Consider the following 16,015-nt stretch of genomic DNA (forward strand, 5'->3'; position numbering starts at 1 on the left):
CTAAGTCTTTTAGAAGCCGAGATACAAAAATCCCAAATTTTCGCCTGAGGGCAATTTAGAAATTTCGCCCTGTAGGACTGGGACTAGCGATACAAAATGCGCCCCTCGGTGATTTGAGTTACCAATGACCTATTTAACCCGATTCAGTAGCAAAAAACTCTATACATCGAAGTGCACACTCAACCCCTCCCTGCTACTGGAGTATAAGTAATAGGTCTTATTCGAAATCGGATGATGATTAATCACTCTACACTCGACTGTCGCGTGACTTTTTAAACACGTTCTTTTGGTGGCCCTGAATGACTATTCGAAATCATAGCCCTATAATCTGATCCCAACCCTAACCCTAACCCAATCTCTAACAAAAGCATATGCTGAAACCCTAACCCTAACGAGAAATTAGACTTACTTCCGTATATGGTCATATCACGTGATCGAGACAGTTTTTCGCCAATATCTCGCTAGGGGAGCATTTTAACCCTATGTCATGGGGGGTGATTCGGAATCAGCGTCCGAAAATACATCAAATGAAGTTGGTCTCAACTGTCGGGGGGCCTTTTAGAAAAATCTCGAAGATCGACTGTAGAGTGATTTAGCACGCTCGTTCGAAATCAGCATAAAAAGTACATTGGTAAAGCTTACTTTGATAATCCCACAGCTTATTCATATACCAAAAACGTATAAGCATATTCACAGAACGGTCCAAATCTAATCGCCACACTTATCTTGCTTCTATATTAAAATGTGAAGTCGATTTCGGTGTGGGGAGGCTTATCAAACAACAGACTAGAACCTATATTTAAATAGCCAAAGATGTGCACTATTCGGTGATTAAGTTCTCAACATGTTCCAGAGCTCGCTCAATAAGATCTCAAAAATTGGGCACTTAACAGACTTCAATAAACATGAATCTAGCAAGCCACTTCTTTGTAGAAACTCAATACCATTGTCTTCTAGAAATGTTGAAAGTAATCAAACTTCACACCAATACATTATACAACTTATTATATCAATTGTCACCACAACGTGATAATTACTTTTTTTAATTTAAACGAAATGTTTTATTTTACATTCCTTTAATCATAAATAAAATAAGAGCTTAAACCACGAATTAGTAAACTTGAGGAAAACCACGAATTAGTAAACTTGAGGAAATGTTCATTATTTAAAAAACTTTATTTGGTTGTTAGTATTTTTATTATGGTAAGTGGTTGAATTTAGGGGAATTTAGTGGGACGGACAGGGTCAGTTTCTCTATTGTCTTAGAAAAATTTCTACTTTACAGTTAAGTATGCAATGCTGAGTGGCAGGAATGAGGGACCAAAACGCTTGGGGCTAACAATGGCCCACTTAAATACCCCTACTCCAACGAATTTGATTGTGTTTTAAAGCGTCTGGAAGTATGTGGAATACACACACCCCCCCCCCACACAACAGATACACTAACAAGAATTGCGCCCGTTGTTTCGTTGTGGCGGACGCTAGATTTCCATTCACTTCAACTACAAGCTCTAATCACAAATCAGCTCACTTCATATTATAAAAATTATGTTTTAAATAGGGAAACACTTGTGACTGTACTGATTCAATTCAATTGCCGTAGAACTTAATTTTTATCTGTAATTTAAGAAATTGTAAGCAAAAAGTGAACTATACTCATGTTTTATAATTGTAAACATCAGTACACTATATATATATACTACGCATGTCACATACAAATTGGGCTTCTTCCCTAATAGTAATACATTAAAATACACTCGCGCCGCGCATACACTGATTATTGGCTACACATCACATCTCCGCAAGCAACCCTTGCACACGTCGCGCGCCTAATTGTCTAGTTGTCATGGTAACAGATGGAAGGAATGACACCATATTCAAACCCATCATACCACTATCTCCAAAATCCACGTTTTTCTGCAAAAACGTCCATTCGCGTTCGTAACCTTTCACTATTGCCTTTTTACAAAAGAGTGTGAACGGAAAAAATCTGCGTATATCACTTCACAGACTGACCTACAAACCTAAACAACGACATTGGTCACGTACACTAGTCTATAATTTTGTACGGTCACTCAAAATATAAAACATAAATGGATTGTTTTAAATAATTAACTGATATCGATTACTAAACATTTACCATGTGAACTTCTGCACTTAACCACCTTCAATTTAGCTATTATGGACCACAAATCCGCCCCCAACAAGCAGCAGCATCCTCCAGCCGCTCTAAATGGAGACAACCACAACTGGAAAGATAACCTTAACCTACCAGAGAAAGATCATCGCTTCAAAACCTCCGTTAGTAAAATCAACCTGATATCGTTCATGCTATGATCGTATGGACACTATCCACCAAATGAGGGTGCTATCGTTATCTGCATTTAAAGTTCTTAACACACTTATTTACCACCATATCTTGCAGGATGTGACAAGCACGAAAGGGAATGAGTTTGAGGATTTCTGCCTGAACCGTGATTTACAGATGGGTATTTATGAGAAGGGCTACGAGAAACCTTCTCCGATTCAAGAAGAGAGTATTCCTATAGCACTAGCAGGCAAATACTTTGTTGTTTGTTTTATTTATCATGCCCAGGTCACATTCATCATATTTCCAACATTAGTATTTTCATCAGCTCGATTCTGATATCTTTATTTTTCTCATACCGTATAGAGATGTAGCTACACTTAGTGAATGTTAAAAGAATATCTCAATAATCTCTTTACGTCAGGTCGCGACATTTTGGCGCGAGCTAAAAACGGTACTGGAAAGACGGCAGCCTATCTGATCCCCATCATTGAGAGAGTTAAGATTAATCTGAATGAAATTCAAGGTGGGTGTGTCCTTAAATCTTGCTTTGAGTACTTACAGTTGTACTTACAGCTGTTGTTACTGACAGCTGAGTACTTACAGTTGATCTATATTTATTATTTTCTTGCATTGAGTCTGTTACGTTTTTAATGTCTTCAGTCTTGTGATCAATGCCTCAGTTTTCTGTTGCACTCTTTCGCAATACAGAGAAATAAAACCTCGTGATGCTAATTTATAGAATATAATAGACAAATTAACAGAAGTAAATTTACTTCCACGCTTGATATAAACCAGTAGAAAAGTAAAACAGATACTGCTCTAATGAATGATTTCATCAATAAAATTATTAACCCCCGAAACTTCAGCCCTAGTTATAGTACCTACAAGAGAACTGGCCCTGCAAACATCCCAACTGTGTAAGGAACTCGGAAAACATATCAAGGTACAAGTAATGGTCAGCACCGGCGGAACTAATCTCAGGGACGATATTCTTAGACTTTATAACCCTGGTGAGTTTACTGTTTATTTTTATTTTTAGTCTATTGACATTTATTTAATTGGCGATCCGTTAAATTGTTTTTTTTTTCGTGGCACAACACCTTAAGATTTTAGTATTTCAAGAATTATTGTATGTAAGGTCAAGGTTGAGCTCTCATTAAAGTCGCGGATGTAAAATGTGTTGATGTTTGGTCAGGTACAGTTGTTTTATTTTTGGAATTTATGAATTATATTACTTTACATTCCTTTTTGTGTTAAACAAAAGATGAAAATGCAATTTCTGCAGAAAGCAAGTTTCTGATAAGACTATATATAGTCTATATAGTCTATATATAATAAATAGCTGTTGTTTGGTTTCCCAAACAACAACAATATATCAGTCTATATATATCAGACTATATAGTCTAGATATAGTCTGATAAGACTATTATATATGTATATATATAATATGATATATAATATATAATATAATATATATATATATAATATGCTATGTCCGCTATCACATTCCATGTCCTGATACTGTAAGAATAATAACTTTATGTAAGATCCAGCAACAAAATTTCAATTATCACTGCTTTATCGATCAACCTTAGTTAACCAATCTATTAACCAATCATTGTATAATCGATTAATTAATTATCTAATTGATTAATTAATCATCTAATTAATTAATAATTACCCTGTTTTTCAGTCCACGTGGTAGTCGCAACCCCCGGTAGAATACTCGATCTCATTGAACGTAAAGTAGCTGTTGTAAAGAATTGTGGAATGCTTGTGCTCGATGAAGTATGTATATTAATTGAAGTTGTAAACTTTATGTTTAATTGATCAGAACTTCGCGGCTTTTGTTGTGTTTAACGTCAATTGCAAACTGAGCGGAGAAGGGAAAACATATGCATACTATCCTAAAACCAGCAGCATCAAACATTATATTTATTACGTTCTGAAAATTAACGAATAACAGCAGTCGATGTGTGATCATTGATTATTACAGTCAATTAAAGTAATTTTCTAGTTTTAACATATGAAACCCCCAGGCAGACAAGCTACTGTCAATGGATTTCAAGAACTGTCTCGACACAATAATCTCCTACCTACCTATCAAACGTCAGATAATGTTATTCAGCGCTACATTCCCCGTCACTGTCAAGGAATTTAAGGTATTTACAGCTACACTGTAACTCGTCGTGGTTTTATGCTCAAATAGCTGAGAGGAGAATCACTCGACACATGTGATCCACCGACTCAGAGTGACTCTTACCTATAAGTCGCATTGTCATTGGCACAATTGTTCATAATCAAAGTATCAGTAATTTCCATTCAACATTAAACGAGTAACATTAAAAGATTATAATATTATAGGTAGAATTGGGGCCAACCATATTAAAGTATATTAAAATGTAGGATTTTTCCCGATTTTGACCCGGGGATATACTTTAATATACTTTAATATACCTACAATATACTTTAATATCCCTATCTCCTTGGAGGCCTACTTCAAAAATTGTTGCCCAAAATAAGCTTGAAATGCAATTCTTAATCTATTCCAAAAAGTTCTTGAAAAAATATTGAAAACTGATGGAGTTATTTCAATTTTAATGAAGTCATTTTGGCTAGTATTCCGAACCGAGATATTATGTGCAATTTTCCCAATTTTGTTCATGGAGGTCTTTTTACTTAGTATCTAGTACAGACAGATCCGTCTGAAAAAATCGATCTGCTGACACTCAAAGCTTTCAGAGGATTTTTGAAGTTTTTGAGTCCCATTAGGTGCCCTTTATGGCTGACCAACTTTTCCAAACTTTTCCACTTGTCTTAAGGCCACTTTTTGCCACTTTACCACTTTTTACCACCTTTCTTGTTTGTCGAATATCTTTAGTTGTGAACATCGTAAAAGGTTACGAATCAATCGAGTGTGTTCATATTACCATGAAGAAAAACTTTTGTTCTAACAATTTTTACGTCAGATAATCAGTTAATTGGATAATTATCAATTAGCTAATTAGCAAAATTCGAAAAAATTTTTATCTGCTCAAAATGATCGGAATAGCTTAAAACACGGAAAAAAGTAGTTTTTAGAAAAACTTTGAAAATTTTTCACTTACATTTTTTTTCCGAGACTTGAAAAATTTCGAAAATTCAAAATATTTTTTCCCGCCAAAAGTGATCAAATTGCATGAAACGCGGAGAAAAATGCTTTTCAAAAAAACTTAGTGAATTTTTCGTTTCAAGAATACTTAAATCACCAATATTTGTAGTTGGAGTTCAGTAAATCGCGGCAGATTTTAGTAATCAGGAATTACTAAGTGGAAAGGTCTGAAACTGAAAAACGTTAACCATACGATATAAGAGTTTCATAACTAATTACAATACAGCCTTATCGATTTTCACAGAAACTGCACCAATGGCACAGTCAAGATCGAAAGACGAAACGATAGCCTGCTGTACTATCATTTTATTGATTTCAATGATAAATCAGTGGGGTTAAGATAATCACATTTGTAATAAATAAAACCTCTCTGTACCGTCAATTGTGCTAATCTAAACCGGCCTACCTGGATTACCAGACCTCTTCTTTTCCTCAACAATCAAACCAAGTTGTTCATATCGCATTTGGTGGGCGATGTAAGTACATATCGAGCTGTAATCAATCACAATACGACACAATACGTGTATATTATATTATGGCCCTTAATGAGGTTTATGAAACGTTCTAATTCTATATCGTACACTTCTCGTTTCTCCCGTGAGAGGCCCGGTATGGAGAGGTTTTACAGTTTATCACGAAAACGTCTACTTGGCTCATGACTCTTTGACAGCTCAAAGAAGGCAAGAAAAGACCAGAAAGCTTAAAATGTCAACTCGCTCTTTTCAATGCTCTTCGAATTTCGATCTGTCCCACATTAATCCCGAGCTGATTATCATGGGCCCCGAATATCGTGCGGAAAGAACCTGTATTTTTACTTCACAACGTCTGGATTTCAAATCAACATCCTCAATAACATTAACAATCCTTCCTGATCAGCCTGGAGGGGGATATTTAAAACATATAAGTGATACGAAAGATTTTATTAGCAGGAGCTTTCAAAATACTTGTGTAAATCGTCTTCAGCTTCCTGATCAGGATCTGTCTCTATTAGCAATTTCCAAAATATCCTGACTCTCGTGGAACATTTCACTGAATGAATTATTATCGGTTCTTTACCAGTACCACCCCTTGCTCGACGCTCGTATCTAAATATTATCCTTGCCTGTATGTTACCCTTGTTGATTTTACTTTCAGCCGACCCTGACATATGGGGGTGATTTTATCCCGCATAGCAAATGAAGCAGTATATTATGCGGGTACAATACAAAACAAGTCACAGTAGATGTTGGAAGGTGTGTTTACACTTGCTTCCTGGACCTGGCTGTTCCTTAGTTTCCCTGGTCTGTTCTTGCCTTCTTCGAACTGTAAATGAGCCATGAGGCCAAGTATACGTTTTCGTGATAAACTGTAAAACCTCTCCATACCGGGTTTTTCACGGTATTAAGCGTTTCATAAACCTCATTAAGGGCCATAATATAATATACACGTATTGTGTCGTATTGTGATTGAATACAGCTCGATATGCACTTACATCGCCCACCAAATGCGATATGAACAACTTGGTTTGATTGTTGAGGAAAAGAAGAGGTCTGGTAATCCAGGTAGGCCGGTTTAGATTAGCACAATTGACGGTACAGAGAGGTTTTATTTATTACAAATGTGATTATCTTAACCCCACTGATTTATCATTGAAATCAATAAAATGATAGTACAGCAGGCTATCGTTTCGTCTTTCGATCTTGACTGTGCCATTGGTGCAGTTTCTGTGAAAATCGATAAGGCTGTATTGTAATTAGTTATGAAACTCTTATATCGTATGGTTAACGTTTTTCAGTTTCAGACCTTTCCACTTAGTAATTCCTGATTACTAAAATCTGCCGCGATTTACTGAACTCCAACTACAAATATTGGTGATTTAAGTATTCTTGAAACGAAAAATTCACTAAGTTTTTTTGAAAAGCATTTTTCTCCGCGTTTCATGCAATTTGATCACTTTTGGCGGGAAAAAATATTTTGAATTTTCGAAATTTTTCAAGTCTCGGAAAAAAAATGTAAGTGAAAAATTTTCAAAGTTTTTCTAAAAACTACTTTTTTCCGTGTTTTAAGCTATTCCGATCATTTTGAGCAGATAAAAATTTTTTCGAATTTTGCTAATTAGCTAATTGATAATTATCCAATTAACTGATTATCTGACGTAAAAATTGTTAGAACAAAAGTTTTTCTTCATGGTAATATGAACACACTCGATTGATTCGTAACCTTTTACGATGTTCACAACTAAAGATATTCGACAAACAAGAAAGGTGGTAAAAAGTGGTAAAGTGGCAAAAAGTGGCCTTAAGACAAGTGGAAAAGTTTGGAAAAGTTGGTCAGCCATAAAGGGCACCTAATGGGACTCAAAAACTTCAAAAATCCTCTGAAAGCTTTGAGTGTCAGCAGATCGATTTTTTCAGACGGATCTGTCTGTACTAATCCACTATATTCAACAAACACTGAGTTATATCTTTCACATAGAGTTAGTCTCATTAAAAAATATTGAAATTTTATCGAATTTGGTCAAAAGCGAATTTGGGCAAAAGCGTATGCCCAAATATGGGCATACTTTTTAAAGCTCATAGCTCAGCCAATTTTTGACCAATCTGGATGGAAATTCATGTACTAGTCCTAAAACAGGCTTATCTTGCGAATCTGAGTGAAAAATATAGTTCATCATGTAAATCTTAACGAAGAATATAAATCTTCTAATTGTAGGTATATTAAAGTATATTAAAATTTAGGATTTTTTCCGATTTTGACCCGGGGATATACTTTAATATACTTTAATATGGTTGGCCCCCCCCCCCCCCCCCCCCCCCCCCCCCCCAGAATTAAATACATGATGTATTATACTAATCGACTGATTAAAATATTATTAATTAATTAATTAACTAATTTAAATTACAGGAACGTCATCTCTCTAAACCTTACGAGATAAACCTTATGGACGAGTTAACACTACTTGGTATTACACAGTATTACGCCTATGTTGAGGAGAAGCAGAAAGTCCATTGTCTCAACACTCTTTTCTCCAAGGTGTGTACTGTTTAGTTTTAAAATTACCAATGTTTTCATAATTATTTTTGTTGTGTGAAGGTAAGTGATGTTATATTTTTGCTAAATTAAATTGATTCTTATTAATTCAAGCTATTTAAGAATTGAGACTTCGCTGCACCAAACAAAACATAAGATTGCACGCGTATAACAAGTTGAAATGAAATCACCGTAAAAAGAGCAAGGTTAAATTAAATAGGCCAGGTGAAATGTGTGTTCTATGTTCTCCCAGCAGCGCATGATGGCGATGCGCTTAGATTATTTGAAAACATTGTAGATCATGGTCGTAAGAAAATAATAGGAACTTAAAATATACTGATTGCAGGGCTCCCTTAAGACTAACCGGTATTTTAATCTTAATATATTGATAACGATACCATCACTGTTTCTACACTGCATTCCTACCAAATACCAAGGTAACGAGTAAAGACGTGATAAAGTACATATTTTAAATCCTTATCTGACCACATGCACACCAAGAGATATCTTAACTTACACACCGCGTGTTACTCAATGTTCATTTATACACAGTTATAATTATAGCTCATGTTAAGAGTAAGACAAAAGCTCTAGCTCTCGTATTGAGGGGTCTCCAGCAGCCAACTCCCTCTCTCTCTCTCTCTCTCTCTCTCTCCCTCTCTCTCTCTCTCTCTCTCTCTCTCTCTCTCTCTCTCTCTCTCTTTTGTTATTTGAATTATGTTTGAACTCCGAGGGTTATTGTCTTGGCACACAGCCAGTTGCTAAGTTCATTATAACCAGAACTCTCGTACAGCAGCCCTGTATGGAGACTGTTCCGGGGCTCCTGTTTCTCATTATCCTGCATTAGTTTGAATATTATGCAAAATTCATATATATTATATATCATATGCGAATATGTAAATATTTTGTGTAATGTCACCTCGTTTCCTAGGCGAGAGAATTAAATCACCCGGACCTTCCATTTTCTCGCGTGACCTATATTTGTTTTCTGTTATTTGGGTATTTCCCATGCAGGAAATGTTATCTTAACAGTGATGTAAGAGTCAGTCCCTTGAGTGTGTTAATGACCAATCTTCTATTCTGGGAGCAGGCCGTCGCTCAGTGTGGTTACTGTGGAGTTTAGTGTTAGCCAGCTGGTCTATTAGATCATTGATTCGATATGTTATCACGTGTTCCCTCACCGATCACGTGGTCTCTAGTTTCGTGCTCATTCACGTTCTATTATTATGAGAACCGGACTCTGTGACCATCTTTTCCCGTACTGTTTCAATCGACGCGGACGATCTAAGTTATTTTTAGCAAAGGCATATTATATATCTGCATTAACTGGTAATTTGACTGGCAGTTTGGCAGTATCTCTTATACAGCATCAGCAGGTACCCGTTTTGACTGGCAGTCGCACTGTCGCGCAGATTAATGAACACTGTCAAGTACAGGCTCTTTGTTACAAGAGGAGATGTAATGTTCATTGTTGTTCATTACACTCCTTCCTTTCTGATTAGCTAATTAACTATGACTCTGTTGTACACAATGTTAACATTAGTCCAAGTCACGAGACACTCACTATCTCTCTCTTTCCGAGACACTCACTCAATGATGTGGCTTTATATATTATTGCGGATTTTACTGTTGTGTGTTTTGTTATAAAAGATAGCTCTTGGTATTTTAATGATTTGAATATTACTGAGGTTGGGTTGTGAATATTATGCTTATTACATTTCCTGGTTTGGGTGAGACGAATTGCCATTGTTTCCAGAACAATACAGTGACGCACTTTCAAATGTTATCTAGAAGATAACCTTAGAAAGTTCTTGAGATAAATTACGTGACGCTCTGGAATAGAACAGTGTTCTAGCGAAATACCTGATTTATTTGACGTAACCTTGTGATAATTCGATATTGTTGAGCTCGTCGCGCAGATTAATTACCAACCTTGTACTTTGTATATCATATATCTCACCTGCTCTATATATTTAAACTATTTTTATCGCCAACTTCGCGCCATGCCCTTATAAGGAGTTTTAAAGGGAAGGACTGGTAAGCTAACTTCAGCGCTGGACGTTGTTAGTGAAGGTGACACCTGTCATCACTATATCAGTACGGCTTTTAGCTGACATCCAGTTCTGTCTCATTTTACCTTCTGGTTTAATTTGCTTAGGTTTCATTGATATCACGTATATATCTCGCTCTGCTCCTTCATAAAAACTTCTCTCTTCTCTGTACGTTTCTCTAGTCCGATAATATTGGTTACCGTATCTCCAGTGTGAAATAGTATTTTGAGATGGTAGTCATGTGTATTCTTGCTGTGTAAGGTGAAAATGTCCGTATTGGACCAGTGCCAGGTATTGGAGTAGGCTAATATAACAGTTGTACGTATGCAGAAGCTGGTAGTTTTGTTCATTGTAGGTATATCTATCTGATATCGGTGATCTCATTTAAATGTGTTGATATTGAAATATTCAAGTTCTTCTCCTTTAAAGGTATTTCTAATTGGCTATACACTTTTATAACACTTCTAGTTCAGAATATAACCCTTCTCCCACTGCTTAATTGATCACTAATCTCAGTACTGTGTTGGCGCTGTGCCAATCCTTGGCGCTGTGCCAACCCTCCCAAGGGTTCATTTACCACATTAATGAAATACAACTGGGCATGTCTACCCCTTCAACGTTACTGCACGTTAAACTCTACTTGCGGGTGTTGGCATCTCAATTATGTCCCGCATTCCAATTGACGTAGCGATATATACATTCCTGCGGATGATTGAATTGGGTTGGGTTATTTTCGTATGGACCTACCTTCCGTTATCTAATTCTAATATTTTCGTGTTTGAAAAGGAATTTGGCTGTCCGCACGGTGGTTGTGGTTGCCTTATTTTTGTTTTTAACCTTTGTACACGTGACGGCAGTTTATTTTAGCATATGCTAACTATTAGAGATTAATCACGTGTTACAAAAACATCCCCTACAGACAGCGACACTATTGTGTGTGGTTCTTTGGTTGTGTCCGTACAATTGTTACACGTTTCCTCGTAAAGTTACGCCCCGGTATATTACGTAGTTACACTGCACCAGGTGTACCAGCTGTATAAATAATATTCCTGTCTGATTTAATAAAACGGTTCCTGCGAAATGGATTTATTTGTTTTAACACATGACAGCTGGCAACCAATAAGATGAAAGATCCTACTGATCACGTTTGAACTCCATGCCATTCGCTTTACCGTACTTTTTTATTCAATTAAGTTTCCTAGTAGATAGATGTGTCCATCTTCAAATGTGGTAAATGAGAGGGGCCACTGCCCAGGAACTGCAGAGCCACATATTCAGCCCGGGATAAAATGGCGCCCCAAACCAGACATGTGGCGCACGCTAACATACCCTTAACTTACCCCAGCTACTTCATGAAATCCTGTTCAAGTAAGTTATATTCTCAAGTCTTCAACTCAAATTCAAACCATTTTCCGGAGCAACACGTTGCCAAGTAATTTTCAAGATAAGGTCACCGTAATTTTAAAATTGCTTCATAATTGCATGCTCGTTACAATACAATCAGCGCGCCTGTAACCACCTAGAATCTAATTAAATACATGTTAAAATGAGGTAAACACGATGTTTACCTCATTTTAGTTGATTGTTTTGTTTCTAGACACGCCATTCTTATTCATCTCTTAGTAGTGGACACGTGACTCTGGTAGTAATACTTTATATAACATGTGACTCTGGTAGTATTACTTTATACAACATTGCTTGACGAGTAACATTATAACTGATTCTGATGATGATCTCATTCTTATCTTTAGATTTATATCGTGTGACAAAGTAATAGCTAGAGCTCTATTGTGTTGTGGCTGTCTGATAACACTGCTGGATATAGCAATAAGTTGTGGCTGTCTCATACACTGCTGGATATAGCAATAAGTTGTGGCGAGTGTGACAAAGTAATAGCTAGAGCTCTATCATGTTGTGGCTGTCTCATACACTGCTGGATATAGCAATAAGTTGTGGCTGTCTCATACACTGCTGGATATAGCAATAAGTTGTGGCTGTCTCATACACTGCTGGATATAGCAATAAGTTGTGGCTGTCTCATACACTGCTGGATATAGCGATAAGTTGTGGCTGTCTGATACACTGCTGGATATAGCAATAAGTTGTGGCTGTCTCATAACACTGCTGGATATAGCAATAAGTTGTGGCTGTCTGATACACTGCTGGATATAGTAATAAGTTGTGGCTGTCTCATAACACTGCTGGATATAGCAATAAGTTGTGGCTGTCTCATACACTGCTGGATATAGCAATAAGTTGTGGCTGTCTCATACACTGCTGGATATAGCAATAAGTTGTGGCTGTCTCATACACTGCTGGATATAGCAATAAGTTGTGGCTGTCTCATACACTGCTGGATATAGCAATAAGTTGTGGCTGTCTGATACACTGCTGGATATAGCAATAAGTTGTGGCTGTCTCATAACACTGCTGGATATAGCAATAAGTTGTGGCTGTCTCATACACTGCTGGATATAGCAATAAGTTGTGGCTGTCTCATACACTGCTGGATATAGCAATAAGTTGTGGCTGTCTCATACACTGCTGGATATAGCAATAAGTTGTGACGAGTGTTAAATAAGACGATGTGTGAAATAAAACCATAGTTAGTTGTGTGTGTGAGGTGGAAATGTCCGTATTAGGCCGGTGCCAGTTATTACTTATTGGAATAGATTAATATTTTAGTTGAGCAGTTATACGTATGCAAAAGCTGGTAGTTTCGTTTTTTTTGTAAGAACATCTTATATCAGTGATCTCAGTTAAATGTGATGATTTATTGTAAGAATCTAGTTCCTTTGCCCCGCATCCAGAAAACTTTGATCCGCGAGGAAAATTAAAACTTTCTGGATGCGCGCTTGGGTATTTCTATCTTTAAATAGCATTTAAAGAACTAATTCATCATATTGACCTAATTCTTATCTTAAGATCTATATAAGGCATAATATCATGTGATAAAGTAATAGAGCTCTGTTGTGTTTTGGCTGTCTCAAACAGTGCTTGAAATAGCTAAATTATGACTAGCTAAGTTCACATGACCTCATCCGACTAAATTAAGGAAAGTATGACCTCATCTGATAAAACATTTTCTTGTTAACAAACTATTTAGCTAAATTAACGAAATATTTATCCAAATTATCACTTCAATTATCGCCAAAACTCTGACTTACCTCATCCCTTTTCAGCTGCAAATAAACCAGAGTATAATCTTCTGTAACTCTGTAAGCCGAGTTGAACTGTTGGCTAAGAAGATCACAGAGCTGGGATACTCGTGCTACTACATACACGCTAGGATGCAGCAAGCACACAGGAACAGAATATTCCACGACTTTAGAAAAGGAGCCTGCAGGAATCTTGTTTGTACTGGTAAGAGGAATTTGTGTGATCTGAATATATATCTCAACATTAAACTTGCCCAAACTTTACCTAAAAGCTTTATAAAGATTTCACATCTAGTATTAATTATTATGTAAAATCTTGTAAGTTTAGTTAACTACATTGAAGGGAAACCTACGTTACCCGTATATAGTGTTAGTATAACAGATGCCCTCGCCCCACTGTGATATATTACTTCACTATGTGCTTATTCTTTGTGGTTATTCGTACGACAACTTGAACAAAGGCGTAGCACGCTAATCATTTCTGACGAATGCGCTAATGTTATTCTTGCGCAACCCTCTTAACAGAGTTTGAGAGTTGCACAATTTGGCTTTTGTTTCTAATGTGTGAAGACAGGTGTACATCGAATAATAGATATTCTTATATATACACATGCATTACGGTAGATATAACGGTTTAGCTGGTTTAATCGATGATCAAATAACATACTGTATGACATAGTATGGGTCACAAACGGCCGAAATAAACAATTTGACTAGCTCAATTTTCTGTTGCTCCCATACAAAGCACGATCCTAGCAGCTTTATTTCGTGCGCGTTCCGTGCGCGCGCCTATTTTGCTCTAGATAAAGTACCGGCTTACTTCCGGAAACCTTGCTTGCCATTCCAGTGCAGTGTACATGGGCTCGCAAGCTTGAGGTAAATGAACAGTATGAGGTAATCCTATCATTCCAGTTGAATCTTAATACGTAATCCTATCATTCCAGTTAAATCCTAATACGTCATCCCACGAAAGCCCTTATAGCATGACCGCCACCCAACAAGTTTCACTGAGCGCCTTGTTTTGTTCTCCGAATCTAATTCTCATGTAATCTCCGAGATTAATTAGTCCTCACACCGTTCGTATCGAGGCGTTCTGGCTGGTCTTTGAATATCAGTGTTATCGGTTGGTAAGCTACTAACAACCATCGGCAGCTGACTGCCGCTCACACGGGCTCACGCACTTCATCGAGCGTTACTCTAAGCTGAACTGGTTGGCTAACTTACAGAGGCCAATCCCTTCTAAGGAAATTAATTGTCAATAAAATTAATGTAGTAATAGGATAATCTGAATGGTGTCTGAATTGAAGAAAAGCCCTAATGGACGCCGCCAAATTTACTCCCTATAGACTATTAAGTATTAACTACCCTATTATAGAAGTGTTGAAACGTGGACGGGGTTTTTGCTGCACGGCGCCATTGGAACCGGTGCAACAGTTGTTAAAATATACTATTCTGTGAGATCACCTTGTTTGTGGTATCCAATGATTCGACTGTAACCTGACTCCAAAACCACTTTTGTTAAACCCTAACCGCGTGAATGTTCAGATTTGTTCACACGTGGTATCGACATCTCCTCCGTCAACGTCGTGATAAACTTCGACTTCCCCAAGAACTCCGAGACTTATCTTCACAGAATTGGTAGATCCGGCAGATACGGTCATCTCGGAGTTGCTATCAACCTCATTACTTATCAAGACAGGTAACCTTTAAATAATTAATTAACACGACACGTATAATTAATTAGAAGTCTTGTTATTGGCTGTGGGGGTGGTGATCTTATTGCTATGATTTAGGGAGAGCCAATGGCAGCCATTGTTGACAACCTAGTACAACCGTCAGAGTTAATACAATCCCTGTTTAACCACTGTCTCGGTCGAGTATTTGTCTTTATTAGTTGTGGTATGTTTGTCTTTGTTTAAGATTCCACTCTCTCTCACAGTCTACATTCATGAGAGAAAATCTTTTTCAGCTCAAAATTGTTCATCTTGAACTGTGGATTGTTCTCTGTTTAACACTGTACACTTGTCCTCTTATTGTTTCCCCTGTATCTACTTTTCTTCTCAATCCATCTTCTTCGCCAGATACGATCTGTACAAGATCGAGCAGGAGCTGGGAACGAACATACGACCCATCCCACAAGCAATAGACAAGAGGCTGTACGTGGCGGAGTACCAGACTGACAAGTATATAAACTCTGATCAGGACATCATTCAGGTTAGTCACATGATTTAGTGTCTTTCAGTTTTCTCGCTCACGAATTTACAATAAATTTTGCTACTTTCCGTTTAAATCATTGTTTTTAGATATATAGGATATGCTCAACATATGTTATTAG

General features: G+C 37.0%; 1 protein-coding gene across 1 annotated transcript in view; it reads left to right on the forward strand.

Moving 5' to 3' along the window:
- Window positions 1-16,015, forward strand: part of LOC134822382 (probable ATP-dependent RNA helicase ddx6) — a 111,823-nt gene that overhangs the window by 92,979 nt on the left and 2,829 nt on the right. The window contains exons 2-11 of the mRNA XM_063833409.1: window positions 2,175-2,301; window positions 2,426-2,558; window positions 2,733-2,834; window positions 3,178-3,321; window positions 4,005-4,099; window positions 4,351-4,473; window positions 8,346-8,474; window positions 13,705-13,885; window positions 15,226-15,379; window positions 15,762-15,894. Of these exons, the coding sequence (XP_063689479.1) occupies window positions 2,182-2,301; window positions 2,426-2,558; window positions 2,733-2,834; window positions 3,178-3,321; window positions 4,005-4,099; window positions 4,351-4,473; window positions 8,346-8,474; window positions 13,705-13,885; window positions 15,226-15,379; window positions 15,762-15,894 (1,314 nt within the window). The 5' untranslated portion in view covers window positions 2,175-2,181. The remainder of the gene's footprint in view (window positions 1-2,174; window positions 2,302-2,425; window positions 2,559-2,732; window positions 2,835-3,177; window positions 3,322-4,004; window positions 4,100-4,350; window positions 4,474-8,345; window positions 8,475-13,704; window positions 13,886-15,225; window positions 15,380-15,761; window positions 15,895-16,015) is intronic.

The sequence above is a fragment of the Bolinopsis microptera genome, chromosome 10, assembly GCF_026151205.1.
Source record: "Bolinopsis microptera isolate Bmic1 chromosome 10, MBARI_Bmic_1.0, whole genome shotgun sequence".
Lineage (NCBI taxonomy): Eukaryota > Metazoa > Ctenophora > Tentaculata > Lobata > Bolinopsidae > Bolinopsis > Bolinopsis microptera.